The sequence below is a fragment of the Thalassophryne amazonica genome, chromosome 6 (genome assembly GCF_902500255.1).
Source record: "Thalassophryne amazonica chromosome 6, fThaAma1.1, whole genome shotgun sequence".
Classification (NCBI taxonomy): domain Eukaryota; kingdom Metazoa; phylum Chordata; class Actinopteri; order Batrachoidiformes; family Batrachoididae; genus Thalassophryne; species Thalassophryne amazonica.
Genome location: NC_047108.1, coordinates 117370066 through 117391409, shown reverse-complemented (window position 1 = coordinate 117391409; position 21344 = coordinate 117370066). Strand labels below are relative to the sequence as shown.

The 21344-nt window shown below is 39.9% G+C and overlaps 1 protein-coding gene and 1 long non-coding RNA gene across 2 annotated transcripts in view; one reads left to right on the top strand and one right to left on the bottom strand.

Annotated features, from left to right (window-relative positions):
* The first annotated feature begins 230 nt into the window (after positions 1-230).
* LOC117512977 lies at positions 231-20064 on the top strand. Its single transcript, XR_004561429.1, has 4 exons — positions 231-330; positions 6313-6314; positions 16180-16190; positions 20051-20064. It is a non-coding gene; the product is annotated as an uncharacterized LOC117512977 (long non-coding RNA).
* The window catches only part of si:dkey-178k16.1 (band 4.1-like protein 1), a 111701-nt gene continuing 98738 nt past the window's right edge, over positions 8382-21344 (bottom strand). Inside the window, exon 21 of the mRNA XM_034173227.1 lies at positions 8382-8686. Within this exon, the coding sequence (XP_034029118.1) occupies positions 8552-8686 (135 nt within the window). The 3' untranslated portion in view covers positions 8382-8551. The remainder of the gene's footprint in view (positions 8687-21344) is intronic.

Sequence of the window (21344 nt, the reverse complement as noted above, 5' to 3'; positions counted from 1 at the left end):
AAATATTGAAAAGCTCATTTGGTGTATAGTTTGCATTATATCTCAATCAAAAGTGCCTCATTCACTCTCATTTGTGACAAAGAGGTGCAAACTGGCGCTCTCAATGAACAGACTAAGATGGATCCACATCTGCTCTGTATTGCAGATTTAGCAGATATTTGGTTTTAACATTGAAAAGCCTTTTTGATCTATATTTTGTAGTATATTTTAGCTTATGAAAAGTCACTTCTAACAGGACTTTGACCTTGTAAATGGTTTCCAAGGTAAAAATTTGTGCAATTGGAAACTAGTGTTGGCGGAGGACTGTGCTCTACGAGCACGGTGCTCGAGGTATCATTTCACATGATCTGTCCTGCTAATAAAGCAAGCATTAAGCTTTTTGAATGATCTGACCTCAGCCTGATAGAAATTATTTGCCGTGTGTTTAAAAGTTGGGTCCATACAGAAAACGAAAAAAAATATTTGAAGTGCACCAAAGCTGCTAACGTGCACAGTTAGAGTTAGTCCAATCAGAATTCTGCCAGAAGCTTGTTGATGGCTACCACAAGTGTCTGATAGCAGAAAACCCAACACCAGCACACAAATATCCACCTGCATCTCCTTAGAATTACAACAGGTTTGTGGACGTTTACAGTGACACCAAAACCACACAGATTTAGCTTTTTTTTACTATATAAAGTTTTCTTAAATTCAAGATCTATCTTAAGGATGTCTGGTTTGAGCCCTGTGGTGTAGAGTGTTACGTTTATAGGCCTGAATGGCATCATGTTCAACCAACATAATTTAAACTCAACTTTCAGAAACTTCAAATACGTGGATTCAGTAGTTGTACGGATTTTAAGATGCATGACACTGATGCATTTCTGGTGTGCAGAATACTCAACTTCAGCTTTAGAACTCCAGGAGGTGTGGCATCACACCATCCCTCAAAAATCTGGTCTCCATCCACTAGCATGAAAAGCCGTAGCGCTTACACCTGCAGACATTACGACATCCATCTCCACCAAGTACCACCAGTCTGCTGGATCTGGATCATTATGAAAATCCACTGTCCAACACAAAGCCCAGGAGCGACATTAAGTTTGATTTAAGGAAGAAGAGCTCTGATGTGTCCAGATGTGAGGGGAACCATTATTCCACTTTAGGATCACAGGTACTCTCAGAGTGTCCAGGCCTCCAGATGCAAACAACCTCAGTGAAAGATGTTCTGGCAAATGTGTGAATAATAAACACATAAATATGGAAAATCTGACAGTGTTCCATTTCATAGTGGGAGAAGTTTGGTCCTTCATGGACTTTAGATGTTGATGAATGACTACAGGCACAGAGTAAAACATCCAAGTTTGGTTTAACACACAAGCTTTATTTTTGGACCATCAGTTTGTGACACATTTTGTGAAATATTTATCATCATAGGCACCGTAGTGTGTGAGAGAGTGGCAAAATATGCAAATTAATGTTAAAGATGATTGTGAAGCTGCATATGGATCCAGATGTTTTTTTGTAATTCTACCAGTTCTCGCTCTTTCTACCCAGGTCCATAAACTGGGTGTGTAAAAACAGCCTCCTGCAAATGAATCACTTAAATTCTGACACAAAATATATTATAGGCATAGAAAGTGAACTGGTTCTGTGGCAGATTGGCTGAGACGCGCAAATCCTCATTAACATAAATGAAGTCAGAGTCTCTCATCAGATGCTCTCTTTTCTGTTTCAGTGCTTTTTACTTTGAAATTAGTGTTTTGTCATATTTTCTGTAAAAAATGCTAATATAACATCTATACCCTGGCAGGCTGAAACACCTTAAAAGATAAATGCTGTTATGGTTAACAATAGTTAACCAAGCTAGTTAGCTAACAAGGTATTCACAACATTCACCATTGGTAGTCTTCAAAACTGAAGACTTTAAAGAAAGTGATTTTTCTGATTTAGACGCTCAGGTAATGAGCTTTAACGTGGTTGTTAGCAACATCTGCAGTTAATTTGTTACTTTCAAACTGGGGATTTGTCATATTTTCTCTAAGACTGTCCACATACATCCTGACAGGCAGAAACACCATAACAGAGCTCTCAAGTCTCACTCATTCAGAGTGAGACTCGCGCTTAAAAGCGGTCCTGTCAGGTCTCATGTGTTTGGTGTGAGACTTAACATGTTGTCACGCTCTCCTTCGGGGTTTTCACATATCCCACAATCCCTTGCATGCCAAAGAGTCGCTGGAGTCAAAACAACATAGAGAATCCACACGATGACAATTAAAAATGAATTTTATTTATATAGCGCCAAATCACAACAAACAGTTGCCCCAAGGTGCTTTATATTGTAAGGCAAAAGCCATACAATAATTACAGAAAAACCCCAACGGTCAAAACGACCCCCTATGAGCAAGCACTTGGCGACAGTGGGAAGGAAAAACTCAGTTTTAACAGGAAGAAACCTCCAGCAGAACCAGGCTCAGGGAGGGGCAGTCTTCTGCTGGGACTGGCTGGGGCTGAGGGGAGAGAATCAGGAAAAAGACATGCTGTGGAAGAGAGCAGAGATCAATCACCAATGATTAAAAGCAGAGTGGTGCATACAGAGCAAAAAGAGGTGAATAAAAAGAAAAACTGGGTGCATCATGGGAAACCCCCCAGCAGTCTAAGTCTATAGCAGCATAACTAAGGGATGGTTCAGCCCTAAGCGTTTTCAAAAAGGAAAGTTTTAAGCTTAATCTTAAAAGTAGAGAGGGTGCACAGTTAGATAAAACTACAAAAATGTAATTTTTTTACTGCTTTTCCTCACGTTAATAAAAGACTGCTGCATGATACCCTGAAAACTTGCTAAAACAATTCTAACAAATAATCTGTGTTTGCTACGTTTAACCTGCGTGGAATTTAATAAACGCAAACCAAATTTCAGACATATATATATATATATATATATATATATATATATATATATATATATATATATATATATATATTAGTCTGGAACAAAGAGGACAAACAGTGTTGTAAAGAACAATAGTCAAGACGTTAAAGAGCAAACTTCACTTTCCCCTAGAAAGACATGAACAGGAAGCGAGCGTAGCTCACAGCAGCTCCCATTGAAAATAACGGAGAGACAGCCTGTGATTCTCGCATGTTTACATAAAACAAACACAATAACAATGTCTATAAACCCAGAGAATATATTCACAAGAGTTTTAGGAACAATATAAAAATAGTTTTATGTTGCGATGTTAATGGTGTTGTCCGTGTGCAGCGGTTAAAGTGAAACCCGATCAAAGCGTTTCAATGCAGTTCTCAATGTTACTGAGATCTCACAGCGTGGCGACCTCTCCGAGATTTTGCGGGATTTGAAACCTGAAAAGCCTCAATGCTAATGCATGACATTATGAAACATTTCACTGCTATGACTGGCGGAAAATAACTCCTTGAGCGTATCTCAACTCGAGAGCTCTGCCATAAACATGTCACTCACGGCTAACACTAGCTAACCAAGCTAGTTAGCTAACAAGGTATTCAGTGCAGGTGCTACTGGTAGCATGACGAAGGCCAGCAGGAGTCGCTGTGTGATAGTAGTCAATACGCTTCACACTACCGACAGCCAAAGGATACTCCGGCCACTCTGGCCAAAGCCCGGTTTTTAGCCGACTTCTCAGAGCCTCCGCCTCCCATGCCAGAGATTGCATGAGTTCGCGTCCTGAGGTGAGTGACTGGGAAGAGTGGAAAAAAAACTACACAGAAGAAGAGCAAGTACAAGCCGTTGCAGTTATGTTTCAAAACTAAAGACTTTGAAGAAAGCTAACAGTTTTCTGTTTTAGGGCCGGTCACACGGCACACAGCGACAGCTGAACAAAGGAAAAAGTCAAAAATCAGAGAGAAAAAGTGGACAAATGATCCTGTACTTTTTCCATGATCGAAAAGCGTACGAATCAAGAGCGCAAAAAGGAACGAAACAAAACCAAAATGAACAAAAGAAAAATGAAGCGAACGTCGACCTCGACACTTTAAACTAACTCAAAATGCAACATTCACGACGATGTGACTGACAGCGGGTATGAGACTGAGTGCAGCCAGCCCTGTCCTCATGTCCGCAGCACCTTGCAGGTGCGGGATCTGGTTGTCTTCACAACGTTTGTGCGCACGCATGTTCCAGCCACAAACGGCTGGAACATGTGTGAATAGTTCCAGAAGTAGATAAAATGTTTTTACCACAGTTGTTTCTGTATGACACCGTTGCTTTTGATCCCAAACATGGACGAATCATCAGCAATACAAGAATGTTACTCTCAGCTCGTCTGGGCTTTAGTTATTGATCCGTTCAGATATCGTCAGCATTCGTGCAAGATGTCCGACTTGTGAGGTTGGACGACGCAAACGATGAGGAAAGTAAAATGACATACGTACGAATTGAGGATGTCGTTAGTATTTGTTCACATTTTTCAATAGTTTGAAAATTCTGGTGAAGGAACAAAGCTGGACATGCTTCTGAAAGTCAACTTAAGTCCACATTTTTTGTTTCGTTTGGGCTTCATTGTCCTGGATCAAAATGTGTCAGTTGATAAAGGATACCATCCTACATAAAGCTCTCAAATATGAAAGAAATGTGATCTTCTTGACAGTTATGAATTTTTGAAAATTCATTCAGTGTTAAAGAGAGGGATTTTACTATTTTTCCAAGATTTTTTTCTGACTTTGACCTTGAACATTGAATCACTTCTTGCCCATCAGGATATGAATTTTCAGTAAAAATTTCATAATGATATATAAAAAAATTATGGGCTGCAGGCTGTTCACAAACAGTCAAACAAAAAACGGGAGAAAACAATAACCTCCTTCAACTTCGTTGGTGAAGGTAACGCTACATCTTCCACCGATCATCTAATTACATTTTGTTTAGAAGTGGCAATAAGGAAACACCGAAAATGCTGCTTCTGGGATGGTGGATCCACCAGCACGTCACGATAGTTTTAAAGGTTTAACTGCAACAAGGAGAGGAAACTGGACAAGGTGACACCTTTAATGCCTTCAATCAGAATATTTTCTTGTCCCAGATTAAAACTGGACCATGTTAGAGAAACATTTACGTTTCTTTTCTCTACTTGAAGCTTTCAGTAGCTGCAGTGCAGCGGCTGAGGAGCACAGACTCGTGGATCAAACAGTGCGACAGGGATCACTCTTTTTTTTTTTAATCTTCTTTATTGGTTTTGAAGGAGTACAAGTACAATGTACAGCAAAGACACGGCACCAAGCAATAAGAGACGTGGAGAAGGGCTCTGTACAGCTAGAAGCAGAACTAAGTCCAAACATGGGACCGAGATCATCCAGTCAGGCTTCAGGTGCAGATGGCTGAGGTAAGTTGGACTCTGCAGGATGATCTGATCTGAATCAGGTTTCCTGTTAGTGTTGCACGGTCAGAAGAATTTCCACGCTCTGTGGCAAAGCTCTCTCCTTTTCTAGGTAAGTGGGGCCCTCTAGTGCACCTCAAGTAAATTACCCATAACTACTTCAAATCTTCACAATCCACCAAACAGCACCAAATACACAGTATAAAAGTATGTGTGGCTGCAGAATTGTTTTCCACTTCCTATCTGACACTCACATCCATGATTTTAACTGTGACTTTAAAGGATTTGGAAGCAAAATAAGAAGCACGACGGGAGGTAAACTACACACATGAATACTGAAAATGAAGGCATCTTAAAGCCAAAGTATGGCAGAAATAATACCTTCATTAACATGAAAGCCTGAAACACTTTTTCCTAAATAAATAAATGCTGCAGGTGTTTATTAATAATATATTACCTTTCCAGAAGAAGGCAAGGATGTTCGAGTAAAATGAAAACATGGTCATTAATAGGAAACCATCACCATGACTTCCATGTGTTTTTTTTTTTTGTATAAAGTTAGTTCATACAAAAGAAAATTGTACAATTTGACTGCTACTGTAACTGGCACGCTACACGTCACCGACGCATCCGTGTGTCCAACAAAGATTGCACTCCTAAAGGGGCACTGAAAGGGCTTTGATGCAGAATATTTCATAAGTGCAGAATGTTTGACAGAGGAACATCCTTTCTCACATAGATTGAACTCACATAGGGTAGAAAAAAACAAAGAATTGGAGAAACCACACATTGTGTTTCCAAGTGGCTTCAGCAGGTACACTGAGCCAAACGTCCAACGCAGCCATCTGTCATCTTCAAGGATATGGTTTTCTTTTATATTATTTATTTTGAATTGCTAGTTTATTGCAAATCCAGATCTTCTGAATAGAACAGGTTTTAACTGTTGGATCAGCAAAAGCAGTTTCACAGCAAACTGATTCAGTCGTAACCCAGTGGTAACCTTGCAGTTCCTTCAACGGCCACTTGAGGAGCACTCCCAAACTGGGTCAAGACCCACATGCTCCTGTTCTCTACTTCGATCATCGATTATCGGTGAAAACATCACCGAACTCGATACAAATACATGTAATTTGGTCACTTTTTAAATTTAATGTACAATGGTTCATTTCAGGTCAGCTTGGTGTATGAATGTGACCGTTCCAGGCAATGAGAGCTGTCAGGTAAATGGTAAATGGACTGCATTTATATAGCGCTTTTCCATCTGCATCAGATGCTCAAAGCACTTTAGAATTGTGCCTCACATTCACCCCGATGTCAGGGTGCTGCCATACAAGGCACTCACTACACACCAGGAGCAATGGGGTATTAAAGACCTTGCCCAAGGGCCCTTAGTGATTTTCCAGTCAGGCTGGGATTTGAACCAAGGATCTTGAACCAAGGACGCCAACAGAATCTTCACCGAAATCCATCTGAATCTTTCGAATGGTTTCCAACTGGCTGTCTCTAACAGTTTCTGAAAAAAAATTCATGGAGCAAAGCGGCAGCCTTTCAGCCATTTCACTGACAATAAAAATCCGACGAGGGGGGTTGACCAGTGCTCACTCAAAGCCTGCCCACAGGCGAATGACGCAACCGACAGGTGTGAAAAAACTCACGCATGCGCACGAAGGTTCAAGCTTGTCTGATGCAAGCGCACATGATTCAAATCCATATAGTTTTTGAAAAAAATAAAAAGGTCTGATAGTTTTCTCACAGACCTCGTAGATACTGGTACACCTCAAACCCTGAAATACAGTAATTTTCAGAAGAAAAAAAAAAAATCACTGTATTTTATGCGTGTCTAATTTGTGCTGTCAGGTTTTGCTCGCACACTCTGTCCTGAATGTCATCATCCATCAGTTTGATTTAATGTATTACTACGGCCAATAAGGCAGGGGATCATCATGCAAACAATTCACATACAGCAGCTCATTCATTTGGCAAACTGAGCAAGTAAAGTGAGCCCAACATACTATGTACCCACTGCACAAGAGGGATTGAACATCCAACTGGATTTTCAAGCAAATCTAAAGTCCAGGACACTCTGCTAGTTTGTAAAAACAGCAAACTCAATGTCCACACGCATATGCAAATGCGCTAATCAGGCTAGCTTGTCACTTCATGGTGAAAAACTGAATCTCTCCACACGTAAATTCAGTCACACTGTAAGACCAGCTGTGTTTCCTCAGATCTGTCCTAATCTATGACAAACACTTGACCAGAGAAGCTCACAGTAATTTTCTAGGACTTGTATTACTACCAGCAGATGGAGCAGAGATCATACACTTGTTGATGTAAGGATGAAAACCAGAAGGTTGTGCTTGCCCCAAAACCCTGCTTCACGTCATGCATTTTACAGTACAGGAGCTACATGTAATGGGTCGTGTTCCACACTCAGGTGGGTTCACTCAAGTTATACACAACACACGGTCTATTTATTTATTGTCTACTCTTATTTCCCAGCACCTTTGTTAAGGCCGAAAAACAATCTCAGCATTAAAAAAGTATTTTAAAATGTCCATAGTCTGCCATTTAATACCAGCACGCCCTGGGGCCAGGTCCAAACTTTTCACTGGGTTTTGTAAAAATGAATTATTTAAAAAAGAATTTCTGCAGTGTAGATGATTGTTAAAGTGTCCAAAATGTAAAGATTTCTTTTCAAGAGCAAGCTTAACCTTTTTGCCATATTTTGTGAAAATTCTGTCATGTGTTGAGAAGCAAGGGACACATGTGGAACACGATACATCGGCTTTGATTGCTTGCACTAATCCCCTGCGACCTCTGTGGACTTATGAGTGCAGTTAGATTCAAGACAACCTGAGAGGTTTGCTGAGATTTTAGTCTGATGATTTGTTCAGTCAAGGAACGTGAAATGGTAAAATTCTTAAAACCACGCTGCCTTACTCTTCTTAGTGGAATGGTGTTCAAAAAAAAGTGTTTTTCAGATGTGGACACAGACAACTGTGTGTGTGTGTATGTGTGTGTGCGTGCGTGTGTCACTGGCAGTCAGCAGATGGAGAAAATACAAGTAGGGCAATGACACACCTGGTCCTCAGGGGGGCACTGTTGTCTCAGGAAATCACCACTGCACATTGTTTAAAAAAAAAGGAAAGAGAAGCACAATCTGAAGTGAAAGGCGGTCGAGAGACCTCATCTTGGCCTAATATTATTGTTGTTGGGAGTCAAAATGGCAGCTCTACTTCCAGTGCACTGTGTCGATCATCTGCAGATGATTCGGTTTCCCTGACAACCACCGCTTTGGTCACCTGCATGTCTGGATGCTGCTGTTTGGCTTCTTGTATTGCGATAGCCAGTGCCTGCAGGGGCAGAATGAGCAAATATTGTTTTTATTTATCAACCACATGGAGGTATAATGGTTATAAAGATAATTCAGCTTTAGTGTGGAGAGTTGTGGTCAGATGTTTACATACGGCAGTATTGGGGTTTCAGTGGTTTCTTTGTAATGTTCTTTTTCTGTGGCAGAATGTTTTTAATTGTACTTACCACATATAGGAAACATTGCTGCAGAATGCACTTGCATTTTTTACAACCCCTGGCAAAAATTATGGAATCACTGGCCTCGGAGGATGTTCATTCAGTTGTTTAATTTTGTAGAAAAAAAAGCAGATCACAGACATGACACAAAACTAAAGTCATTTCAAATGGCAACTATCTGGCTTTAAGAAACACTATAAGAAATCAGGAAAAAAAATTGTGGCAGTCAGTAACGGTTACTTTTTTAGACCAAGCAGAGGGAAAAAAAATATGGAATCACTCAATTCTGAGGAAAAAATTATGGAATCATGACAAACAAAAGAACACTCCAACACATCACTAGTATTTTGTTGCACCACCTCTGGCTTTTATAACAGCTTGCAGTCTCTGAGGCATGGACTTATTGAGTGACAAACAGTACTCTTCATCAATCTGGCTCCAACTTTCTCTGATTGCTGTTGCCAGATCAGCTTTGCAGGTTGGAGCCTTATCATGGACCATTTTCTTCAACTTCCACCAAAGATTTTCAATTGGATTAAGATCCGGACTATTTGCAGGCCATGACATTGACCCTATGTGTCTTTTTGCAAGGAGTGTTTTCACAGTTTTTGCTCTATGGCAAGATGCATTATCATCTTGAAAAATGATTTCATCATCCCCAAACATCCTTTCAATTGATGGGATAAGAAAAGTGTCTTTACCTGACATGCAGCTCCATATCATATCATATCATATCATCAATGACTGTGGAAATTTACATGTTCTCTTCAGGCAGTCATCTTTATAAATCTCATTGGAACGGCACCAAACAAAAGTTCCAGCATCATCACCTTGCCCAATGCAGATTCAAGATTCATCACTGAATATGACTTTCATCCAGTCATCCACAGTCCACGATTGCTTTTCCTTAGCCCATTGTAACCTTGTTTTTTCTGTTTAGGTGTCAATGATGGCTTTCATTTAGCTTTTCTGTAAGTAAATCCCATTTCCTTTAGGCGGTTTCTTACAGTTCGGTCACAGACGTTGACTCCAGTTTCCTCCCATCCGTTCCTTATTTGTTTTGTTGTGCATTTTCGATTTTTGAGATATATTGCTTTAAGTTTTCTGTCTTGACGCTTTGATGTCTTCCTTGGTCTACCAGTATGTTTGCCTTTAACAACCTTCCCATGTTGTTTGTATTTGGTCCAGAGTTTAGACACAGCTGACTGTGAACAACCAACATCTTTTGCAACATTGCATGATGATTTACCCTCTTTTAAGAGTTTGATAATCCTCTCCTTTGTTTCAATTGACATCTCTTGTGTTGGAGCCATGATTCATGTCAGTCCACTTGGTGCAACAGCTCTCCAAGGTGTGATCACTCCTTTTTAGATGCAGACTAACGACCAGATCTGATTTGATGCAGGTGTTAGTTTTGGGGATGAAAATTTACAGGGTGATTCCATAATTTATTCCTCAGAATTGAGTGAGTCCATATTTTTTTCCCTCTGCTTGGTCTAAAAAAGTAACCGTTACTGACTGCCACAATTTTTTTTTCTTGATTTCTTATAGTGTTTCTTAAAGCCAGAAAGTTGCCATTTGAAATTACTTTAGTTTTGTGTCATGTCTGTGATCTGCTTTTTTTCTACAAAATTAAACAACTGAATGAACATCCTCCGAGGCCAGTGATTCCATAATTATTGCCAGGGGTTGTACTCAAAGCCATCAAATATGGCCATCAGTATTGCGAAAGCTTTTTGTCCGTCTGTTTGTCCATCTGTCCATCCATCTGTCTGAACTCATAAGTCCAGTCCTATTACTGCTGAACTCTTGAAATTCACAAGGAACATTATTGGGACACAGACCTTGGACACATTCAAAGATTGCTAACCTTGATGTATTTTAAGAGGTTAAAAAGTCACATTCTATTTCAATCTGATCCATTTCATGTTTGAGTGGCGTGGGTGACAGTCAATCAGAGTACAAATGCACCATGATGTCAGTTACTGGTCTCTTCAAAACTGCTTCATTTTCTGTGTTTATATACATGTTTCTCATATGTTATGTAAAAGCTAGTGAGAAATAAACACTTCTAAAACTGAAAAGGCTATTTTTGGAACCTAATAACTCCTCTGAACTTATTTAAAAGAGAATTTGCAGAGGTTAGCATGGTGACATCACTTCCTGGTGTAGCTACTTGCTAACAGCTTCACTTCTGGTATATTATGTAAAAGATAATGAGAAATAAACACCTTTACAACTGAAAAAACTGTTTTTGTAACCCGATAACACCTCTAGAGTCTTTTTTAACATTTTACGGATGTTAGCTTGCCCACTAATTTTTGCTAACTCAAAGCTACCCTCCTATGGAGTTAAATTTGTCTCATCAATAACTGTAAATGCACAGAGGGTGATCTACAAATATTCCTTGATTTGCACAACAAGAACAAATAATTAATAATTTTATATCTTAATTAATTAAACAATTGCAAATTATAAAGAACACAATGTTCATACCGCCGGGGGAATTTTAGCATTACATTATATTTCTTCTTAGCAGCTCAGTGCACTTCCGGTAGCAATCATGATTTTCGTTTAGCAGTGCCTGTGTTGCTGTGCACTATTTTGTGAATACATTAAGTGTTTGGCAGTGGTGGGCACTGTTCCGCAATTCTGCTCACTGCTAATTAGCAAAGCTAGCTTTTTTGTTAGCGCATTAGCTTTTCAGCTAACTTCAAAAACCATCAGCAGACCAATTAGCTCCTGCTAAATTTCATTCCGCTAATTTAATCCGCTAATGTTTTCATAGTAACAGTGAAAAACATTCGTAAACCCTAAAATCATGCACGTTTTTGCAGCAGTCAGGCAGCTGAGAGGAGCTGAGCTCAACTCTACCCCAGCAGAAAGAACCTGGCTGCCAGGCTGCTACAAAAATAAATAAATAAATAAATAAATAACAAAAGTAATTTACATTTTTAAATTCACAGCATACAGTGATACATACATGATACATACAGCATACATGAGGCAGATGTCCTGAAAAGGAAAGCATGTTTGACTTATGGTTTTGATTTTTAAACAGAATAACTACATTAATGTCAACTCTGACATTTTTACAAAGTGAAAATATAACACATATCTTTTCATTTTAAAATAATGCATTAATTTGAATGTTTTTGAACATTAACACACATAGATGCCAAAAAGCATTATGTGTAAAATGAGCTTCCCCCTCATCACTGATTGGTTGACATAAAAACCAACACACCAGTGACTGTAACATGTGTCAGTTTTTACAAATAAATGTGTATTTGTAAAACGTCTTTTTTTTTTTCATTTGTAAAAAAGGGCATTTGCAAAACTGAAAATTCTGTTAAGCTGAGATTCAACTCTACAACCGTGATATAACCAGGCGCCATTCCTACTGCCATCCAGTAGATGGCAGTAAATGTCAGTGTTCTATGCATTTTGACCCATCTACTGGACGGCAGTGGCATCATGGAGTAGTGCCAAAATTTCAGAATGATGCCAGTTCCACAGGAGAAAAAAATCTCTTGCTGTAAGCTGTGTCCCCTGCAGTGGAAAACTATACGAGCAGCTGGTGAGTCTCACAGAGAAAGCCACACAAGTTTATCTGATTTTGGATTAGTGTGACGATGTAGTTGAAGAGAAACCAACAGCGAGTGATGACAGCAGGCGGCTGTGTTTGCGATCTCAACGGGAGAGCTGTGACAATGAAATGAGACTTGTAACAGCTACCAGTAATGTGTATGTTTACCTGTTTACTGACTGTGGATGGACAAATGAAAAGGACCAAGCAACAATCAATCAATCAATCAATTTTATTTATATAGCGCCAAATCACAACAAACATTTGCCCGAAGGCGCTTTATATTGTAAGGCAAGGCCATACAATAATTACGTAAAAACCCCAACGGTAAAAAAGACCCCCTGTGAGCAAGCACTTGGCGACAGTGGGAAGGAAAAACTCCCTTTTAACAGGAAGAAACCTCCAGCAGAACCAGGCTCAGGGAGGGGCAGTCTTCTGCTGGGACTGGTTGGGGCTGAGGGAGAGAACCAGGAAAAAGACATGCTGTGGAGGGGAGCAGAGATCAATCACTAATGATTAAATGCAGAGTGGTGCATACAGAGAAAAAGGAGAAAGAAACACTCAGTGCATCATGGGAACCCCCCAGCAGTCTAAGTCTATAGCAGCATAACTAAGGGATGGTTCAGGGTCACCTGATCCAGCCCTAACTATAAGCTTTAGCAAAAAGGAAAGTTTTAAGCCTAATCTTAAAAGTAGAGAGGGTGTCTGTCTCCCTGATCCTGAATTGGGAGCTGGTTCCACAGGAGAGGAGCCTGAAAGCTGAAGGCTCTGCCTCCCATTCTACTCTTACAAACCCTAGGAACTACAAGTAAGCCTGCAGTCTGAGAGTGAAGCGCTCTATTGGGGTGATATGGTACTATGAGGTCCCTAAGATAAGATGGGACCTGATTATTCAAAACCTTATAAGTAAGAAGAATAATTTTAAATTCTATTCTAGAATTAACAGGAAGCCAATGAAGAGAGGCCAATATGGGTGAGATATGCTCTCTCTTCTAGTCCCCGTTAGTACTCTAGCTGCAGCATTTTGAATTAACTGAAGGCTTTTCAGGGAACTTTTAGGACAACCTGATAATAATGAATTACAATAGTCCAGCATAGAGGAAATAAATGCATGAATTAGTTTTTCAGCATCACTCTGGGACAAGACCTTTCTAATTTTAGAGATATTGCGTAAATGCAAAAAAGCAGTCCTACATAATTTGTTTAATATGCGCATTGAATGACATATCCTGATCAAAAATGACTCCAAGATTTCTCACAGTATTACTAGAGGTCAGGGTAATGCCATCCAGAGTAAGGATCTGGTTAGACACCATGTTTCTAAGATTTGTGGGGCCAAGTACAATAACTTCAGTTTTATCTGAGTTTAAAAGCAAGAAATTAGAGGTCATCCATGTCTTTATGTCTGTAAGACAATCCTGCAGTTTAGCTAATTGGTGTGTGTCCTCTGGCTTCATGAGGTGGGCTTCATAGATAATTGGCAAAGCTTCTGGGGAAAACCTGGTCTTGTTAGGAGAGACGGCATCCATCCCACTTTGGATGGAGCAGCTCTCATTTCTAGAAATCTGGCCAATTTTCTTAAATCCTCCAAACCGTGACTATCCAGGGTTGGGACCAGGAAGCAGAGTTGTAGTCTTACACACCTCTCTGCAGCTTCTCTCCCCCTGCCATCCCCTCATTACCCCATCCCCGTAGAGACGGTGCCTGCTCCCAGACTACCAATAACCAGCAAAAATCTATTTAAGCATAAAAATTCAAAAAGAAAAAATAATATAGCACCTTCAACTGCACTACAGACTAAAACAGTTAAATGTGGTCTATTAAACATTAGGTCTCTCTCTTCTAAGTCCCTGTTGGTAAATGATATAATAATTGATCAACATATTGATTTATTCTGCCTAACAGAAACCTGGTTACAGCAGGATGAATATGTTAGTTTAAATGAGTCAACACCCCCGAGTCACACTAACTGTCAGAATGCTCGTAGCACGGGCCGGGGCGGAGGATTAGCAGCAATCTTCCATTCCAGCTTATTAATTAATCAAAAACCCAGACAGAGCTTTAATTCATTTGAAAGCTTGTCTCTTAGTCTTGTCCATCCAAATTGGAAGTCCCAAAAACCAGTTTTATTTGTTATTATCTATCGTCCACCTGGTCGTTACTGTGAGTTTCTCTGTGAATTTTCAGACCTTTTGTCTGACTTAGTGCTTAGCTCAGATAAGATAATTATAGTGGGCGATTTTAACATCCACACAGATGCTGAGAATGACAGCCTCAACACTGCATTTAATCTATTATTAGACTCTATTGGCTTTGCTCAAAAAGTAAATGAGTCCACCCACCACTTTAATCATATCTTAGATCTTGTTCTGACTTATGGTATGGAAATAGAAGACTTAACAGTATTCCCTGAAAACTCCCTTCTGTCTGATCATTTCTTAATAACATTTACATTTACTCTGATGGACTACCCAGCAGTGGGGAATAAGTTTCATTACACTAGAAGTCTTTCAGAAAGCGCTGTAACTAGGTTTAAGGATATGATTCCTTCTTTATGTTCTCTAATGCCATATACCAACACAGTGCAGAGTAGCTACCTAAACTCTGTAAGGGAGATAGAGTATCTCGTCAATAGTTTTACATCCTCATTGAAGACAACTTTGGATGCTGTAGCTCCTCTGAAAAAGAGAGCTTTAAATCAGAAGTGTCTGACTCCGTGGTATAACTCACAAACTCGTAGCTTAAAGCAGATAACCCGTATGTTGGAGAGGAAATGGCGTCTCACTAATTTAGAAGATCTTCACTTAGCCTGGAAAAAGAGTCTGTTGCTCTATAAAAAAGCCCTCCGTAAAGCTAGGACATCTTTCTACTCATCACTAATTGAAGAAAATAAGAACAACCCCAGGTTTCTTTTCAGCACTGTAGCCAGGCTGAAAAAGAGTCAGAGCTCTATTGAGCTGAGTATTCCATTAACTTTAACTAGTAATGACTTCATGACTTTCTTTGCTAACAAAATTTTAACTATTAGATAAAAAATTACTCATAACCATCCCAAAGACGTATCGTTATCTTTGGCTGCTTTCAGTGATGCCGGTATTTGGTTAGACTCTTTCTCTCTGATTGTTCTGTCTGAGATATTTTCATTAGTTACTTCATCCAAACCATCAACATGTTTATTAGACCCCATTCCTACCAGGCTGCTCAAGGAAGCCCTACCATTATTTAATGCTTCGATCTTAAATATGATCAATCTATCTTTGTTAGTTGGCTATGTACCACAGGCTTTTAAGGTGGCAGTAATTAAACCATTACTTAAAAAGCCATCACTTGACCCAGCTATCTTAGCTAATTATAGGCCAATCTCCAACCTTCCTTTTCTCTCAAAAATTCTTGAAAGGGTAGTTGTAAAACAGCTAACTGATCATCTGCAGAGGAATGGTCTATTTGAAGAGTTTCAGTCAGGTTTTAGAATTCATCATAGTACAGAAACAGCATTAGTGAAGGTTACAAATGATCTTCTTATGGCCTCGGACAGTGGACTCATCTCTGTGCTTGTTCTGTTAGACCTCAGTGCTGCTTTTGATACTGTTGACCATAAAATTTTATTACAGAGATTAGAGCATGCCATAGGTATTAAAGGCACTGCGCTGCGGTGGTTTGAATCATATTTGTCTAATAGATTACAATTTGTTCATGTAAATGGGGAATCTTCTTCACAGACTAAAGTTAATTATGGAGTTCCACAAGGTTCTGTGCTAGGACCAATTTTATTCACTTTATACATGCTTCCCTTAGGCAGTATTATTAGACGGTATTGCTTAAATTTTCATTGTTACGCAGATGATACCCAGCTTTATCTATCCATGAAGCCAGAGGACACACACCAATTAGCTAAACTGCAGGATTGTCTTACAGACATAAAGACATGGATGACCTCTAATTTCCTGCTTTTAAACTCAGATAAAACTGAAGTTATTGTACTTGGCCCCACAAATCTTAGAAACATGGTGTCTAACCAGATCCTTACTCTGGATGGCATTACCCTGACCTCTAGTAATACTGTGAGAAATCTTGGAGTCATTTTTGATCAGGATATGTCATTCAAAGCGCATATTAAACAAATATGTAGGACTGCTTTTTTGCATTTACGCAATATCTCTAAAATTAGAAAGGTCTTGTCTCAGAGTGATGCTGAAAAACTAATTCATGCATTTATTTCCTCTAGGCTGGACTATTGTAATTCATTATTATCAGGTTGTCCTAAAAGTTCCCTAAAAAGCCTTCAGTTAATTCAAAATGCTGCAGCTAGAGTACTAACGGGGACTAGAAGGAGAGAGCATATCTCACCCATATTGGCCTCTCTTCATTGGCTTCCTGTTAATTCTAGAATAGAATTTAAAATTCTTCTTCTTACTTATAAGGTTTTGAATAATCAGGTCCCATCTTATCTTAGGGACCTCGTAGTACCATATCACCCCAATAGAGTGCTTCGCTCTCAGACTGCAGGCTTACTTGTAGTTCCTAGGGTTTGTAAGAGTAGAATGGGAGGCAGAGCCTTCAGCTTTCAGGCTCCTCTCCTGTGGAACCAGCTCCCAATTCAGATCAGGGAGACAGACACCCTCTCTACTTTTAAGATTAGGCTTAAAACTTTCCTTTTTGCTAAAGCTTATAGTTAGGGCTGGATCAGGTGACCCTGAACCATCCCTTAGTTATGCTGCTATAGACGTAGACTGCTGGGGGGTTCCCATGATGCACTGTTTCTTTCTCTTTTTGCTCTGTATGCACCACTCTGCATTTAATCATTAGTGATCGATCTCTGCTCCCCTCCACAGCATGTCTTTTTCCTGGTTCTCTCCCTCAGCCCCAACCAGTCCCAGCAGAAGACTGCCCCTCCCTGAGCCTGGTTCTGCTGGAGGTTTCTTCCTGTTAAAAGGGAGTTTTTCCTTCCCACTGTAGCCAAGTGCTTGCTCACAGGGGGTCGTTTTGACCGTTGGGGTTTTACATAATTATTGTATGGCCTTGCCTTATAATATAAAGCGCCTTGGGGCAACTGTTTGTTGTGATTTGGCGCTATATAAAAAAATTTATTGATTGATTGATGGATAGATAAAGCTGGGTATCATCTGCGTAACAATGAAAATTTAAGCAATGCCGTCTAATAATACTGCCTAAGGGAAGCATGTATAAAGTGAATAAAATAGGTCCTAGCACAGAACCTTGTGGAACTCCATAATTAACCTTAGTCTGTGAAGAAGATTCCCCATTTACATGAACAAATTGTAATCTATTAGATAAATATGATTCAAACCACCGCAGCGCAGTGCCTTTAATACCTATGGCATGCTCTAATCTCTGTAATAAAATTTTATGGTCAACAGTATCAAAAGCAGCACTGAGGTCTAACAGAACAAGCACAGAGATGAGTCCACTGTCCTGAGGCCATAAGAAGATCATTTGTAACCTTCACTAATGCTGTTTCTGTACTATGATGAATTCTAAAACCTGACTGAAACCCTTCAAATAGACCATTCCTCTGCAGATGATCAGTTAGCTGTTTTACAACTACCCTTTCAAGAATTTTTGAGAGAAAAGGAAGGTTGAAGATTGCCCTATAATTAGCTAAGATAGCTGGGTCAAGTGATGGCTTTTTAAGTAATGGTTTAATTACTGCCACCTTAAAAGCCTGTGGTACATAGCCAACTAATAAAGATAGATTGATCATATTTAAGATCGAAGCATTAAATAATGGTAGGGCTTCCTTGAGCAGCCTGGTAGGAATGAGGTCTAATAGACATGTTGATGGTTTGGATGAAGTAACTAATGAAAATAACTCAGACAGAACAATCGGAGAGAAAGAGTCTAACCAAATACCGGCATCACTGAAAGCAGCCAAAGATAACGATACGTCTTTGGGATGGTTATGAGTAATTTTTTCTCTAATAGTTAAAATTTTATTAGCAAAGAAAGTCATGAAGTCATTACTAGTTAAAGTTAAAGGAATACTCGGCTCAATAGAGCTCTGACTCTTTGTCAGCCTGGCTACAGTGCTGAAAAGAAACCTGGGGTTGTTCTTATTTTCTTCAATTAGTGATGAGTAGAAAGATGTCCTAGCTTTACGGAGGGCTTTTTTATAGAGCAACAGACTCTTTTTCCAGGCTAAGTGAAGATCTTCTAAATTAGTGAGACGCCATTTCCTCTCCAACTTACGGGTTATCTGCTTTAAGCTGCGAGTTTGTGAGTTATACCACAGAGTCAGGCACTTCTGATTTAAAGCTCTCTTTTTCAGAGGAGCTACAGCATCCAAAGTTGTCTTCAATGAGGATGTAAAACTATTGACGAGATACTCTCTCACTTACAGAGTTTAGGTAGCTACTCTGCACTGTGTTGGTATATGGCATTAGAGAACATAAAGAAGGAATCATATCCTTAAACCTAGGTACAGTGCTTTCTGAAAGACTTCTAGTGTAATGAAACGTATTCCCCACTGCTGGGTAGTCCATCAGAGTAAATGTAAATGTTATTAAGAAATGATCAGACAGAAGGTGGTTTTCATGGAATACTGTTAAGTCTTCAATTTCCATACCATAAGTCAGAACAAGATCTAAGATATGATTAAAGTGGTGGGTGGACTCATTTACATTTTGAGCAAAGCCAATTGAGTCTAATAATAGATTAAATGCAGTGTTGAGGCTGTCATTCTCAGCATCTGTGTGGATGTTAAAATCGCCCACTATAATTATCTTATCTGAGCTAAGCACTAAGTCAGACAAAAGGTCTGAAAATTCACAGAGAAACTCACAGTAACGACCAGGTGGACGATAGATAATAACAAATAAAACTGGTTTTTGGGACTTCCAATTTGGATGGACAAGACTAAGGTGTTGACTCATTTAAACTAACATATTCATCCTGCTGTAACCAGGTTTCTGTAAGGCAGAATAAATCAATATGTTGATCAATTATTATATCATTTACTAACAGGGACTTAGAAGAGAGAGACCTAATGTTTAATAGACCACATTTAACTGTTTTAGTCTGTGGTGCAGTTGAAGGTGCTATATTATTTTTTCTTTTTGAATTTTTATTCTTAAATAGATTTTTGCTGGTTGTTGGTGGTCTGGGAGCAGGCACCGTCTCTACAGGGATGGGGTAATGAAGGGATGGCAGGGGGAGAGAAGCTGCAGAGAGGTGTGTAAGACTACAACTCTGCTTCCTGGTCCCAACCCTGGACAGTCACGGTTTGGAGGATTTAAGAAAATTGGCCAGATTTTTAGATGATGAGAGCTGCTACATCCAAAGTGGGATGGATGCTGTCTCTCCTAACAAGACCAGGTTTTCCCCAGAAGCTTTGGCAATTATCTATGAAGCCCACCTCATTTTTTGGACACCACTCAGACAGCCAGCAATTCAAGGAGAACATGTCACTCCCGGTCCGATTGGGGAGGGGCCCAGAGAAAACTACAGAGTCCGACATTGTTTTTGTAAAGTTACACACCGATTCAATGTTAATTTTAGTGACCTCCGACTGGCGTAACCGATTGTCATTACTGCCGACGTGAATTACAATCTTACCAAATTTACGCTTAGCCTTAGCCAGCAGTTTCAAATTTCCTTCAATGTCGCCTGCTCTGGCCCCCGGAAGACAATTGACTATGATTGCTGGTGTCGCTAACTTCACATTTCTCAAAACAGAGTCGCCAATAACCAGAGTTTGATCCTCGGCGGGTGTGTCGTCGAGTGGGGAAAAACGGTTAGAAATGTGAACGGGTTGGCGGTGTACACGGGGCTTCTGTTTAGGACTATGCTTCCTCCTCACAGTCACCCAGTCGGCCTGCTTTCCTGGCTGCTCGGGATCTGCCAGAGGGAAACTAACGGTGGCTAAGCTACCTTGGTCCGCACCGACTACAGGGGCCTGGCTAGCTGTAGAATTTTCCACGGTGGGGAGCTGAGTCTCCAATTCGCCCAGCCTGGCCTCCAAAGCTACGAATAAGCTACACTTATTACAAGTACCATTACTGCTAAAGGAAGCCGAGGAATAACTAAACATTTCACACCCAGAGCAGAAAAGTGCGGGAGAGACAGGAGAAGCCGCCATGCTAAACCGGCTAAGAGCTAGTAGCTGCGCTAAGCTAGCGGATTCCTAAAAACACGCAAAGTGAATAATGTGTAAATAATTCAGAGGTGATTCAGCAGAGGGAGTGCTTTAGTTAAGGCACGTGAAGATTACACTGTGAAACAAATCGTTATCTAGTTAACTAGATCAATCTAACTGTGCAGATTAAACAGCTAACAGATACAGCAAAACACCACTGTGCTCTGGAACAGGAAGTGATACAATACCGCAGTGAGAGCCAACCACCAGTAGAGGCAAGCCAAACATGACACTGGAACAGAGAATTTGGAAGCATCAAAAGGAAATAACAACTTTCTTCACATATCTGTTCACATCGCCAGATAGCAGAATAATATTCTACGTGTCTTGTTCTGAAACCCTCCTGTCCTGTGCACCGGCAAAATTTCCTGTATATTCGTTTTGTGTATTGTTTGGTAATTTGTGCCGTAGCATGGCCCAAGTAGAGGGTCACCCCTTTGAGTTTGGTCTGCTTGAGGTTTCTTCCTCAAATCATCAGAGAGAGTTTTTCCTTACCTTTCTTACCACTGTCGCCTGTGTGCTTGCTCTGGGGGTTAGTATACTACTATATATATATATATATACACACTATAGTATATAATACTTTGTTTATGCTCATCCATGTTATTTAGACATATCTGATGTTTTTTTGTTTTTTTTTTCTGAATACACGGCAGGTTACAAAGGAGGCGGAGATGGAAATACGTTTGCGGGCCAACCTCATAAAATTCATGCAAAAACAAGTAGTGCGCCCCTGTGG